Here is a 15,071-nt window from a genome sequence, read left to right as displayed (position 1 = left end):
ACTCACCAATCTCTGTCTATTCTCTGCTTTGGGCTCCAATGCAGTCGATCAATCTCCCTAAAAAGTACCTGTCATTGCTATTGCTGTCAAAATGTGATGTTTACAGTCCTTTTGACAGCTATAAAAGTGATGGCTTTTTTTTTTTTTTTTTTTTTTAAACTGTAAAATCAATAATAAAATTAATGTTGACCACTTTCAGACCGGACCATTTTGCTGGCTTAAGACCAGACCACTTTTTGCGATTTGGCACTGCGTCGCTTTAACTGACAATTGCGCGGTCGTGTGACGTGGCTCCCAAACAAAATTGACATCCTTCCCCCCCCCCCACAAATTGAGCTTTCTTTTGGTGGTATTTGATCACCCCTGCAGTCTTTATTTTTTGCAGTATAAACAAAAATAGAGCGACAATTTTGAAAAAAACGCATAATTTTTTACTTTTTGCTCTAATTATCTCCCAAAAATATATATAAAAAAAAATTTTCCTCAGTTTAGGATACGTACTCTTCTACATATTTTTGGTAAAAAAAAAAAAAATCGCAATAAGTGTTTGGTTTGCGCAAAATTTATAGTGTTTGCAAAATAGGGGATAGTTTTATGGTATTATTATTTATTTATTAATTATTTTTTACTAGTAATTGCGGCGGTCAGCGATTTTTTTTTTTTTTTTTTTTTTTTTTTTTTTTTTTTTATTGTGACTGTGACATTATGGCGGACACATCAGACATTTTTGACACCATTGTCGTTTATACAGCAGTCAGTGCTATACAAATGCACTGATTCCTGTGTAAATGACACTGGCAGTGAAGGGGTTAGCCAGGGGGTGGCAGTGTGGGGGTTAAGTGTGTCCTAGGGATGTGTTACTAACTGTGGGGGGCTGGGCTGTGTGTTAGTAAACGCTGATCTCTGTTCCAATCACAGGGAGCAGAGATCAGTGTCGCTTGTTGCTAGGCAGGACGGGGAGATGCTGTTTACATCGGCATCTCCCCTTTCAGCCTCCCAATGAGACGAACGTGGGTATCCCCATGGCGATGGAGTCTGTGGGACCCATGACCGGACTCACCGGGTCCCGACCGGCGCACGCAGTGGCAGGGCGGCAGATACAAATGAACGTACCTGTACGCCAATTTGCCTGCCGTGCCATTCTGCCGACCTACATCGTCGGGAACTGGTTAAAGCGCACCCTGTGCTCACACATAGTGGTGAATGCGCACAGCGGTCCCGCACACATATGTAAACGGTGATCGCACCACACATGTGAGGTATCCCCACAATTGTCAGAGTGAGAGCAATAATTCAAGCACAAGATCTCCTGTGTAAATCTGAACTGGTAACCTGCAAAGACTTTTAAAGCATCACCTATGGATAATTTAAGTACCATAGTTTGTCGCCATTCCGTGAGTGTGAGCAAATTTAAAGTGTGACATGTTGGGTATCTATCTACTCGGCGTAAAATCATCTTTCAAAAAGGAGAAACAAAACTTTGTCTAACTTTGCTGTTTTGTTCATTAAAGTGTTTTTTTTTTTTTGCCCAAAAATTTGTGACAATGTTGTAACGACCACCATTTCATTCTCTAGCATCTCTGCTTAAAAAAAATATATATATATCAATTTTCTAGTAAAACAAAAGATTTTTACATGTATATGAGGAGTGTCAGAATTGGCCCAGTATTGAAGTGGTTAAAGCGGAGGTCCACCCTAAATTACACTCCTAGGTCTATGTGATTCCCCCCTTCCCTGAACGCTAGGTAACCCCCTTACCTTTCAGCTGTCTTCTTCTGTTTTTTTCTTATTTCAAATTTTCTGCCTCTGTAGATTGCGGAAAGGGGAGGAGCCGATGCGGAAAGGGGCGGGGCTTCAGCGGCAGGTCACTTCTTCCGGTCTGCCGCAGGGGCTCCTGGGATCTTTTTTTTTTTTTTTCCCAGGAGTCTGTGCTGTGCTTCTTTGTTTCATTGTTTATCTCCGTTGCCATCACAACGGGGCGGGACTTCCGACGACAACACCCGTTGTCATGGCAACCGGAGCTGTTGACGGCGCTCGATATTGCGCTGACTGCGCATGCGCGAGATCTTTTATCGAACGGGCGGTGCATGCTGGTCTTTTAGCAGCACACTCTCCCGGAAGAGGATGCTTGTGGGCTTCACATGCCCACAGGCAAAATGGAAACCGTCAGACGGTTTTATAAAATCATTTTTGAGGAGAAAACGGCATGCTGCTGTTTGCAAAAACAGAAAAAGTAAGTGTTATAATTATTAATACTATTGATTGTCAGTATGCCTCAAAAAAAAAAAAAAAGACAGGGGAATCCCGCTTTAAGTTGTGTATTTTTTTTGGTTTTTTTTCTTCTTTTCTCCAGAACAGGTGTAAGCTGGCATGGCACCTCTGTTCATTAGTGATGTATTTTAAGAATTCTAAAGACTTTGAGCAATACTTTAGTCTTTAATGTCATGTCTTTTTTGTTTTCAGGATGCAGAAAGTGCTATTGCACAGATGGGAGGACAGTGGCTTGGTGGTCGTCAAATCAGGACAAACTGGGCCACGAGAAAACCTCCAGCCCCAAAAAGCACCTATGAATGTGAGTAGCATATCTTTACCAGCCATCTTAAAGTACTGGCTATACATTTCTGGGACAGCACAGGCCTGTCCATACTCGCCCTCATTTTTTTCACTCACCAAATGCGAGCAGGCGAGTGCAAATTTTGAGGGCTGATATATCGATGTGTGTGTATGAAAAAATTATTTATATTTATATTTATATATATATATATATATATATATATATATATATATATATATATATATATATATATATATATATATATATATATATATATATTATATATATAATCTAAGCCCAGGTTCATACTGAATGTGGGTTAGAAATCGGTCAGTTGAGCAATGCAGTCTGACTTCAGGGGCGATTTGACACACATCTGTGCAGGTTCATGCACAGATGTCTATTCAAATCATTCCCGAAGTTGCCAAAAGTAGTACAAGAACTACTTTTGGGAATTGGTCCAATTCAGATGCCATTGCCAGAGATAGCCGCCAATCAGCCCAATGTGAATGTTAGCCAGGTAAAATTTCAATCTACTTTAATGCGTAGTATTTGTCTTATTGATTTTAACTACTTCCTGCCCAGCCTATAGCAGATTGATGGCCAAGAAGTGGTTCTGTTATCTTGACTGGGCATCATATAACAAGCCATCTCGTGCCACCGGGAGCACGCAGAGCGGGCAATCAGTCTGACACACCGCGTCTCCAATCGTGGTAAGAAGCCGTAGACAGAGGCTTCTTGCAACGTGATCAGCTGTGACCAATCACAGCTGATCATCGCGTGAACCAGGAAGTGCCAGTAAACGGTATTCCTCGGTTCACACTGACGGGGAGAGCAGATCGGGGGGATCTGTGCTGATAATCAGCACAGCCCCATCAGATGTGCCACCACAGCTGGCAAAAAGGCGCCCATCAGCTGCCAGTCAGGGCCCCCTCAGGATCTCCTGTCAGTGCCCAATAAAGTGCCAATTCTTGCCCACCACTGTGCCAGTCATGGGCATCACATTGCCAATAAGTGCCCTACAGTAACACCTGTCATAACCTCATCAGTCCCCATAACAGCTGCCTATCAGTGCCGCCAATTGGTACCCATCAATTCTACATATAAATGTAATTTATAATAATTTTTTATCAACCTTTTTTTTTTTTTTTTTGCTAAACTAAAAAAAAAAAAAACCCCAGTGTTGATCAAATACCACCAAAAGAAAGCTCTATCTGTGGGAAGAAAATGCTAAAAATTTAGTTTTGGGTTCAGTTTCAATTGTCATTCAAAGTGCGACAGAACTGAAAGACGAAAATTGTCCTGGGCAGAAAGGGGCGAAAGTGCCTGGTATTGAAGTGGTAAACATGCAAGTGCGCCCATGACTTTGCTAGTATTTTTTTACCCATTTTTGGGTGACTCTGAAAGTTTCACAAAATTCTGATCTTTGCCCTGTATTTAAAGCTATGTTTATAACTTGTATGTAATGTAGTTAGATCTTTCCTCTATAAGCCTTCCCAAATATACTTTCTCTTCAGCCAATACAAAACAGTTGTCTTATGATGAAGTGGTGAACCAGTCAAGCCCAAGCAACTGCACTGTGTATTGTGGTGGTGTTACATCAGGGTTAACAGGTAAGCTTTCTGCTTTTCAGAGCTGTTATATCCAGCCCTAGGGGGGTGACTTTCTTTTAATTTTGTGTCTATGGTTCTTCTACAGAACAACTTATGCGTCAGACTTTTTCCCCATTTGGTCAAATAATGGAGGTCCGTGTTTTCCCAGATAAAGGGTACTCTTTTGTACGGTAAGTCATTAGGTTGCTAAGTCAATTAACTGCACAGGGAACTGGATCCACTCCTTTTTTTTTTGTGTATGTTGTCTTTGTAGTGTGCTCCTTTCTTTAAAAATGAACCAAAATCCCTCAGTTTTAGTTCTTAATAGCTTTTATTGCATTTTGAGTAGCTACAAACCCTCCTATACTCCCCTCTCTAATTTAGTTGCATTTTTGCCAAGTGGGGCCTGATATTTCTGGACTTAAAGCGGAACTTCTGTCTTTTTTTTTTTTTTTTTCATCTTTCCATTTATTAAATCTTCTGCCCTTGTTTTAATTTTGGATAGTAAAATATTTTTTTTTCTACCAGTAAATAACTTTTACAGCCCACTTCCTGTTTCTTGTCTGGTAAAATGCCTAGGCTTATGACATCATGCACAGCTCACTCTCCTGAGAGTTTAGCCAGGAAGTGAGGAGGTGAGTCATAAGAGGGCCAATGAGAGCTGCAGATCTGCCTCTGTGCATCTGTGTAAATCCAGGAAGTGAACAGGCAGCAGCTTCAGCTGCCCACAGTTAAAATGATTGCAGCCAGACTCGGAGGGAGATTTGTAGCATATTTGACAAGATGTTTGGTACAGAATCAGTATATATAAAATAATATATACAAAGTGGTTAGAGGGAAGCTTCAGATGGGCAAAGATGTTTTTTATTACAAATTATGTGAGCAGACTGTAGTTCCTCTTTAATGAATTAAGCTTCACCAAGTCCAACTCTCTGTGTGAAGAAAGTGCTCCTACTGATCACTGAGACAGTCTGATTGGACACTAGACCTGACGGGGCTTAGTTGTGAAGTCATATCCTAAGGAATCTATATAGGTGAAGGGTACAGAACGGATTCTTCTGGCTAGTGAAGGAAAGAGCATGTATCTTATGGTATCTGCTTTTAGGGAGGAATTTGTTTTAAAAAGACTGCAGCTTCACTATAAAAGGTACTCTACCTTTCTCTAGGAGAAATGTGGGAGCTGTCATTGCTTACCTCTTTCTGAAAATGATGGTTGCCTGGTTGTTATGGGGACTTAGTCTCTAGTACTTTTCTAAATCACCGACTAGGAGCAAATTATGCCAATCATTAAAGTCCTAGTCCTTCATACTTCTGGGTTAGGGACTGTGAAGTTTTGCAATGACCACTTAATTTCTGGAAACCTTTCCTGTTCAAATGGGTAAGCTTTTTATCTGTAGATATTAACTATATTCTAGTGCTTGATAACAAAGCCCCGTCTGCTCAAAATAGGCGGTAAAAATTTCAGTCTGGCTTTTTTTGATGAATAATCTGGCCCTGGCACTGAAGGTGCTTGAAGGGGTTTCATATAAGAATAGGGTACATCATGTGCTCCACCTGTCCATAATGTTTTTTGTCGGATTTTATTAACATGATTTTGCAATTTTGGGCCTGGAAAGCATGTATAACTGCTCTGCTTACTAACTTATCTATATTAACCCATGAAAACACGAAAAGTGGCCCCTGTTTTGTGATGACCTAGACAGGCGAATGTGGGTCTGTGGAAAAGAATAATACTGTGAATATTATTTGACAGTTATGTATTTTTACAGGTTTAATTCTCATGAAAGTGCAGCTCATGCTATAGTTAGTGTGAATGGAACTACTATTGAAGGTCATGTGGTAAAGTGCTACTGGGGCAAGGAGACTCCAGATATGCTGAATCCAGTACAACAAGTAAGTGCATTTTACCCATTTTGCAGTAAGTCCTTACTAAGCCAGTAACTAAACAAAGAGAAATTAAGTAGCAGTTGATGTTGTGGGTACAGATTGATGACCATTCGCTAGGAAAATTTGTAAGTAGGATGTTCTACGAGTAATGAAGGGTTCCCCCTGGTGATTTTGCTACACATATGTACATATATTTTCAAAGGAGTTCAATTTTTGCCTGGAACTCCGTTTTTATTATACTAAGAGTCCCTTTTAGATCAACTTTTTTTTTTTTTTCCCCCCGCCCATGATTAATGTTTGCGGTCCTATGAGTAGTTTGAAATATGGTCATTATTCCTGTATCAGAGGACACCATTTAATATAGTTTTCCTTTAAAGTTTAGGATGTTAGCGTTTTACTACTTGATGCAAATAAAGCAAAAATGTGTTTTTCCAAGGTGCCTTCATTATTTGACCTTTCCTTGATCTTTCCTTTTGACGATTGTCACAGTCCCTTTTTTTTTTTCCTCTTTCCCTCACTCAGCAAAGCCAAATTAGCTTTCCGCCAACATATGGACAATGGGGACAGTGGTATGGAGGAGCTCAGCAAATAGGCCAGTATATGCCCAATGGTTGGCAGGTGCCTGCGTATGGAGTGTACGGTCAAGCTTGGAATCAACAGGGCTTTAGGTAAGAATTTTATTGTGTATCACTGTTCGTTAGACAAAAATTAGAATCGTCTAGGTGCGCAAGAGTGACCAAGACCAGAGTCAGTAACTTTATTTCATTTTATAACTGAAAAAAGTAGAGGCTAAACTCAATTTACAGTACCATTTACAAGGTGGTGTTTATCAGCATTTTTTAAGTATTTACCTCTTTAAATGCTCCTCCAATGTGGTTCCCCCTATTCTTGAATACCCGTTCATGTGGAAAATGTATAGCTTGCTAAATCTCTGCTGATATGTTGAATTTACTTTATCATGCGTAAGTATTTCCTTAGTATAGGAGCCACTGGTTGAGAACCTGTGGTCTAAGCAAGGCTATCCAGTCAATGTCTAGTCCAGTATGAAAAGCATAATTAAAGTACTATAATTTCCTGGTAAGATACCAGTGGTATCCGTTCTCAAGGTGGTTAATAAAAGTTCTCTGCTGTTAATTCTAGGGATGCACTGAATGGGTTTTTTGGTCCCGAAACCGAAAATCTTCCTTGATCTCGAAAAACAATACCGAAACAGCACCGATACCGAATAATGACTGTTTTTAAAAAATATTTTTGTACAGGAGATGGTCAGGGACTGGGGACATGGTACAGGAGATGGTCAGGGACTGGGGACATGGTACAGGAGATGGTCAGGGACTGGGGACATGGTACAGGAGATGGTCAGGGACTGGGGACATGGTGCAGGAGATGGTCAGGGACTGGGGACATGGTACAGGAGATGGTCAGGGACTGGGGACATGGTGCAGGAGATGGTCAGGGACTGGGGACATGGTGCAGGAGATGGTCAGGGACTGGGGACATGGTGCAGGAGATGGTCAGGGACTGGGGACATGGTGCAGGAGATGGTCAGGGACTGGGGACATGGTGCAGGAGATGGTCAGGGACTGGGGACATGGTGCAGGAGATGGTCAGGGACTGGGGACATGGTCAGGGACTGGGGACATGGTGCAGGAGATCAATTCAGCCTCACCAGTGCCCCTCATATGCAGCCTCACTGTGGCCAGCAGCCTACCAGTGCCCATCATGTAGCCTGCCTGTGCCTCACCAGTGCATATAAACACACGCACACATATATAACACACACATGCACACATAAACACACACATACAAATATATATATATATATATATATATACACATACATACATACATACATACACACATATATATATATATATATATATATATATATATATACATATATATACATATACATATACATATACACACACACACACGTATATATGTGTATGTATGTATATATATATATATATATATATATATGTATATATATATATAAAATGTGACAGTCTTTTTAAAAGTTGGCAGCTGCAGCTCAGTACCTTCAGTCTCCATGCTGGATACTGCACTGTAGAGGGAGGCAGAGAGCACAGCACACACTGTGCTAGAAACCTCTCCCTTGCTTTCACTTTCTCAGTAAACAGTGTGCCGGAGCTCCTGCACAGCTGATTTACACATAGGCTGAGGTTCCATATGCAGCCACCTCTAGGGAGAGGGGGACTTTACACTGAGACCCCACGGGCCGCCTGCAGTATGGTTAAGGAGGGAGGGGAGGAGGAGAGAGTGAGGACGGGTGCTCCAGAATGACACCCCCGTGATGGGCAGCACCAGGGGCGAGGCCAAGCCCAGTAGGCCCTGCCCCATTTTCGGTGCCAGTATCGGCAAGAATTCTCTTTCGGTTTTTTGCTGAAAGGGCCATTTTTGGCCGATATGTTTTGGTAGCGGAAATTTCGGTGCATCTTATATTGTTAAAAAATAAATGAAAAATATTAAGCAGACAAAGGGTATATACTAAAACCATTAGCATCAGGAGTGCCTGTCTGTTACGGCTATTCAAATAATGTAAGATTTGAAAGACGGCATAAGTGGAGAACTCAAGGATCATTTCTTGAGGTTTGAATTCTGTTTTATGTGCTTGTAATTATTTGCCAGTCCCTTTAGTAGGAGTAGAAGCTTTATTTTCCATATACCTAGACTTTGCGTTTCACATAGGCTTTCATTATAGCATACAATACATGCCTGTTTTCATAATCTAGGCATGAGGACCTTTCTATACAGTGGGGAAAATAATTATTTGATCCCCTGCTGACTTTGTGAGTTTGCCCACTTACAAAGAAACGAAGGGTCTATATTTTTTGTCATAGGTGTATTTTAAATGATAGAGACAGAATATCAACCAAAAATCTAGAAAAAAAAAAAACCACCTAAAACAAATGCTGTAAATTAAGTTGCAGTTCAGTGAGTAAAATAAGTATTTGATCCCCAATCAAAAACATGACTTAGTGCTTGGTGGAGAAACCCTTGTTGGTAAACAAAGAGTTAAGATGTTTCTTGTAGTTAGTGACCAGGTTTGCGCATATCTCGTGGGATTTTGGTCCACTTTTCTTTACAGAAGGTTTCTAGGCTGTCTCTTGGCAACTCGAAGTTTCAGCTCCCTCCATAAATGTTCTAAAGGATTAAGGTCTGGAGACTGACTAGGCCACTTGTGATCTTAATGTGCTTCTTCTTGAACCACTCTTTTGTCGCCTTTTCCAGTATGTTTTGGATCATTGTCATGCTGAAAGACCCATCCTTGACCTATCTTTAGTGCTCTGCCGGAGAAAAGAAGGTTGTGATCCAAGATTTTACAATACATGGCCCCATGGTATGTTTTGGGTTATTGTCATGCTGGATTACCCATCCACGACCCATCTTCGGTGTACAGTCAGGATTTTTCTTCCAAACACTGAGTCGAGTCAATGCCAAAGAGCTCAATTTTGGTCTCATCTGAGCACAGCACTTTCTCCCAATCCCCCAATCATTTAGATGTTTATTGGCATGACAGTACATGTGCCTTCTTGAGGAGGGGACTCTTGAGTGTTTAGAGGAAGAAAAATTATGACTATGACCCCAAGTACACCATCCCTAGAGTCAAGCACGGAGGTGGAAACTTTATATTTTGGGGCTGTTTCTCTGATAAAGGAACAGGTGGACTTTGCCACATTGAGGGGCCTATGGATGGGGCCATGTATTGTAAAATCTTGGATCACAACCTTCTTTTCTCCGGCAGAGCACTAAAGATAGGTCATGGATGGATCTGTCAGCATGACAATGATCCAAAACATACCGCCAAGGCAACAAAGGAGTGGCTCAAGAAGAAGCACGCTAAGGTCATGGAGTGGCCTAGTCAGTCTGCAAACCTTAATGCTATAGAAAATTTATGGAGGGTGCTGAAATTTCGAGTTGCCAAGCGACAGCCAAGAAACCTTAAGGATTTAGAGAAGATCTGTTTAAAAAAAAAAGTGGACCATAATCCCTCATGAGATGTGTGCAAACCTGGTAACCATCTACAAGAAATGTTTTGCCTCTGTGCTTGCCAACAAGGGTTTCTCCACCAAGTATTAAGTCATGTTTTGCTTGGGGATCAAATACTTATTTCACTCATTGAACTGCAACTCCATTTCTAACATTTGTATCATGTGTTTTTCTGGATTTTTGGTTGGTATGCTGTCTCTATCATTGAAAATACACCTATGATAAAAATTATAGACCCTTCATTTCTTTGTAAGTGGGCAAACTTCAAAATCTGAAGGGTGTCAAATAATTTTCCCTCCACTGTATATATGAATGGCCCATTGCTTGGCATATCTTACCCCGTGTTCCAGGGGCTAAAATTACTGGTTGACTAACCTCGCATTGGGCCAGTATGGGAGGAGTCACTGATAAGCGGGTAAATGCTCAAAGCTTTAGTGTTTGTCCATATGGGTTTCAGATGCAAAAAATCATGCATCTGATTGCTTTCAGAGAAGAATAGAGATGTGTTTAACTTATGTTCATATTGCATTCCTGTTGCCTTGGATGGGGGGAGAAAAAGTGGTTGTAACTGTTTATAAATGTGGCAAAAGCAGCAATAAATGTGAACACATCTAAGTGATTTTGTTCACACATTGCCTTAGATTAGGTTCACACACGAGCAGGTCGGGAACATGCCATGCACATTCCTAATGTGCTGCTTTTTAGCAGATGCGCAGGGAGTGCAATTTGTTCTTAATGGCACCCCCACTCATCTGGAAAACTTGACTTGTTTTCACTTGTGTGAAACCACATTGGTGCTGCAGCACCAAGCCCTTCCATTTGTCTGCATTTTTAAAAAAGGGTTGAGGCTTTTTTTCCCCAATGCGTTTCTCGTAGGTACAGCAGCCCTTTTCCAATTTGTGTAAACGTATACTTTTCTTTAATTGCTAGGCTCCTTGGCTAAAGTAAAACTCCCCACCCCCTTCGCAAATTCACAGCATGGGGTCTGGTGCATCCCTGTTCATGGGTTCAGGTGGAGTTCAGGCCCGAATTTTTGCTTGAATTTGCACTTGAACCAGACCCAAAGATGCACGGGGCCCTTCTGCAACCCGTACTGTGGCCACTCCGGACTTGTGTGAACTGGCTCTGAGAGACGGTGGCACTCACCTGTAATGCGAGTTAGATGCAAGGAAAGCCACATCCATTTTGCATATATGTGAACCCAGCCTTTTGTTTAAGTCCTTTGCTCTCTTCCCTCTCCCGGCAACAAAAATGACAGCAGGTCTGCATACTTGCTTCTCATAGTTTTGTATAGATTAGTCCTCCAATACAGTAATGGTAGCATCACTGTGCTACACATAGGCTGTGCAGGAAGCACAACTGGGAGAACCCTAAAGGTACACCCTCTACAGGCTGCCTGCAGAAAACTACTGGGTTGATTGTTTAGATACAAGGAAAGTTATCCTGCACAAGGATACAGATGAGCAGTGACTGATCTTAATGCAAACTGTTCCTGCACAGCTTCCTACCGGATTACATGTGTCTGAAAAAAAATACACAAAGCACACCAAGATTCAAGTAAGAATACACATGCCTCTCGTATTTTGGCAACAGATATTGAGCCCTAACTTGGCATAACATATGCTGCTTTCTCTGACTATACTGTATTTAAATGTCTTAAAGTGGTTTTAAAGGCTGAAGGTGAAAACTTTCAGTATGCAGCTCCCCCCGCACCCCCCCATTAGTTAACGAGCAATATGTACGAGAGCAGCTGATCTCCTCTCTGCTGCCTCATTGGCTGAGAAACCGCAGCAAGAGCCATTGGCTCCCATTGCTGTCAGCCTCAGCCAGTGAGGAGGGAGCGGTCTTGTGGGGACACAGAGCAGGGATGCAAAAGTGCCTTATAGCAAGCGGCTTGCTATGGGGGCACTTGGATAAGTGGAGGAGCCAGGAGCACCGACGGGTGACCCGAAAAAAGGAGGATCAGGGCTGCTCTGTGCAAAACCAGTACACAGAGCAGTATATCCATATTTTTGTTTGTTTTTTTAAAACTACCTTGAGCCCTAGTTTACACTGAATGCAGCTTTGAAATCGTGCTACTTCAGCACAATTTCATGTGTGGCTTGCTGACATCTGTGTGATTTCATGCAGATGTCCCTGCAAGTCGCACATGAAATCACCAAAAATAGTGCAGGAACCTTTTTTCAAATTGGTGCAATTCGGAGTTGCACCTATTTGAACAGTTCCATAGGCACAAATAGTGTGCGACTTGTGCAATTTTGAACTGTCAAATCGCATGACAAGAGACACGCGTGAATGGGGGGGCCTAATAACACTTTAATTTCTGTACAATATGAAAAGTAGTTTTACAGCAGCTCCATAGATTCCATAAACCTCCCTTTTTTTATTTTTTTGCAGTCAAACACCATCATCCGCAGCAGCAGCGGCAGCATGGGTGGGACCAAATTATGGTGTTCAACCTCAACCTGGACAGAACGGAACTCTGATCACAAACCAAACAGGCTATCGTATGGCTGGATACCAAACGCAATGAGAGGAAGGACTCCCAACACACACCAGCTGTCTGTTGCTGGCCCATTTGTTTACTTTGATACCATTCTATAATCATGTCCGTGCAGATGTCAGATACAGTATATTTATTAAAATACAACAAAAAGTAACCATTTTTTTAATCATGACATGTTCACCAACTTGGTTAAAAACAAACTACAAAAATAACTAGAGATGCTGGATGTTTGCCAATTTTTGCCTTCCTTTTTTTTTTTTTTTTTTTTCCATTTTAATTTTTTATATTGTATGTAACTGTTACTTAACCTGGTCTCTCTTGAAGAGGGCAGCCAAGCCTTGTCAGATCATCTTTGGCAGAAAAAGGGTTAAGTTCATTTGAAATAATAAAAAACAATGCAGGGATCACTGCCATTTTGGGCAGAAAATTGCACAAAAATGTCTATTTTCTTTCTTTCTTTTTTTTTTTTTTTTTCTTTTTCTTTTTCTTTTTTTTTCTTTTTTTTTTTTTCACTGAAGTAGCGTGCAGTTTTAGATTGCATTCCTAGTAAGAATTGAGATGTATTATAAAGTTTAATTGTACAATATTTGTGAAGTTGTGTTTTGTGAAGGTTAGTTTTGTTTCCTTCCTTGAAACCTTCAATGTGGAAAATAATTTTCCTATTCAGATTGTACGCACTGTTTAAAATTCTTCTTTATGGCCCATTTTGTTGGTTTACATAAATTTTGTATCTAGACCATTTTAATTTTTTTTTTCGCCTTAAATTTGACCTTTGGAGGGCTGAAGACTATCACTGTCAGCTCCCCTTCAATGAACAAAGGGTTGAAGTTTTTCATCATATAAACTAATGTGACATGATCTGAGCCTGTACATGAGAACCTGTTTGATTTTTTTTTTTTTTTTTTTTTCCCCTCTCCTGTGAGAAGGTGCCTAGGAAAAAAAAATCCCCACTGGATTTGTTTCTCAAGGATTTTTATCTTCTGTGATCAAAACAGTTATGTGGAAACGGGAATGAGAACTGCTATATTCCTGTGTAACTAAATGATTTAGAAATGTGATAAATTCTTAATGAACTAGCCTGATGTGTTTTTGTTTTTGGTTTAAACTGCTGTAAAAATGTGCAAAGCATGCTCAATATTTAAGAATTAAAGGGACTGACCACCATGTGCACCAACATTGGACTGAGGTGAATGTCACGATAAGTCAAACAATGCAAAGCAGTGGAGCGAAGGGGGATAGAGCTGACCAACCAGGGCCCTTTCTGTTGGCAATGGAACTGAAGCATGCATTTCTTATATTAGGGGAAATAGTTAACAAGAGGGCTCAAGTGAGCAAATACAAGTAAAGTGCTCAGTATCACACATTTTTGTTAAAAAAAAAAAAAAAAAATACTACAAAGTTTAGTGGAGGACACAGGCACCCAGTCTCCCACAAGGAAAGAATATTGTGCGCTGCTAGGTTTGTACAGCATGCAGCGCAGAAAGGGCACAACCCTAACTAGTGGCTATAACACTGCATTTGCAGTACAAGCTCAGTTTAGTGCCGTGTGTTAATGCGTTTGGATGCCTCTTTAACTTTAGTGAGTCGAGACTATTTTGTTGAAGATTCTCCTATCAAGCAAATGGCAGAGATATACCAGACCACCTGCTCTTGAATATTCACTCCAGCAGCCCACAGTTTGCAGCCAATGCCAGACTGGATATAGATTATACAGAATGTGTATAGTGCAAACAGTTTGCACAGTGCTTTACAAAATGAAGGCAGAGCATACAATTTATAATAAAAGAGAAATCAGAGGGCTCTGCTCAGAGTATACAAGCTGAAAGGCAGGGTAAAGTGATACAAAAGGTAATGGGGGGGGGGGGGGGGTGGTCGTTTGGGTGAGCAGGAAAAAAATGTAAAAGTAGTTTTTAGATGGAGGCAGGATAGGTTTCTCTAAAGAGATGCGTTTCAGGGCTTACTTACAGGTGGGTAGAGTGGGAGATAGTTGAACAGATTGGGTAAAGAAGTTCCAGAGGATGCGAGAGGCTCTGGAGAAGTCCTATAGGGGAGCATGGGGGAAAGTGATGAGGGATCTAGAGATCAATAGGTCTTAGAAGGAGCAGAGAGACCGGTTTGTTTGTTTTTTTGACACAAGGTTAGTGATATAGCTGGGGGCAGTTGTGGATGGCTATGGAAGTTGTTAGTATTTTAAATTGTATTAGTTGGGTGAGTGGAAGCATTGGAAGGAATTGTCAGAGATGGGTAGTGCAAACACAGGGCCAGATTAACATAGGGGCTATTGGAGCTACAGCTCCAGGCCCCTACCTTAATATAGACCCAGCCCGTCTGCAGCTGTGCCAATGCCGCTAAGTAAATATGGCAGTGACCTGGATTCTCCTCCCTCCACCCCTCTCGGCACTCTCCAGCACCCCTGCTCAGTGTGCTTCCATAACTGTCGACGGAAATAAAAGGGGTGAGTTGGTGGGGTGTTGTAAGACTTGTGTGCAAGGACTTGAAGGGTTTGAAATAGGGGAGG

The 15,071-nt window shown here is 41.3% G+C and overlaps 1 protein-coding gene across 4 annotated transcripts in view; it reads left to right on the top strand.

Annotated features, from left to right (window-relative positions):
* TIA1 (TIA1 cytotoxic granule associated RNA binding protein) overlaps nt 1-13,630 on the top strand; it is a 55,609-nt gene extending 41,979 nt beyond the window's left edge. For 3 of the 4 annotated variants that reach the window (XM_077469445.1, XM_077469444.1, XM_077469446.1), the window contains 6 exons: nt 2,464-2,572; nt 4,072-4,167; nt 4,253-4,337; nt 5,916-6,039; nt 6,556-6,701; nt 12,445-13,630. In XM_077469445.1, the coding sequence (XP_077325571.1) occupies nt 2,464-2,572; nt 4,072-4,167; nt 4,253-4,337; nt 5,916-6,039; nt 6,556-6,701; nt 12,445-12,580 (696 nt within the window). In that variant the 3' untranslated portion in view covers nt 12,581-13,630. Of the gene's footprint in view, nt 1-2,463; nt 2,573-4,071; nt 4,168-4,252; nt 4,338-5,915; nt 6,040-6,555; nt 6,702-12,444 lie in introns of those variants that run through there. The other variant, XR_013270356.1, reaches the window with a different exon arrangement.
* The last annotated feature ends 1,441 nt before the right edge of the window (nt 13,631-15,071 follow it).

This window comes from Lithobates pipiens, unplaced genomic scaffold (assembly GCF_037356315.1).
Source record: "Lithobates pipiens isolate NorthernLeopardFrog02 unplaced genomic scaffold, aLitPip1_a1.2 Scaffold_8, whole genome shotgun sequence".
Lineage (NCBI taxonomy): Eukaryota > Metazoa > Chordata > Amphibia > Anura > Ranidae > Lithobates > Lithobates pipiens.
Note: the sequence above shows the minus strand (reverse complement) of the source record. Positions and strands in the feature narration are given on the sequence as shown.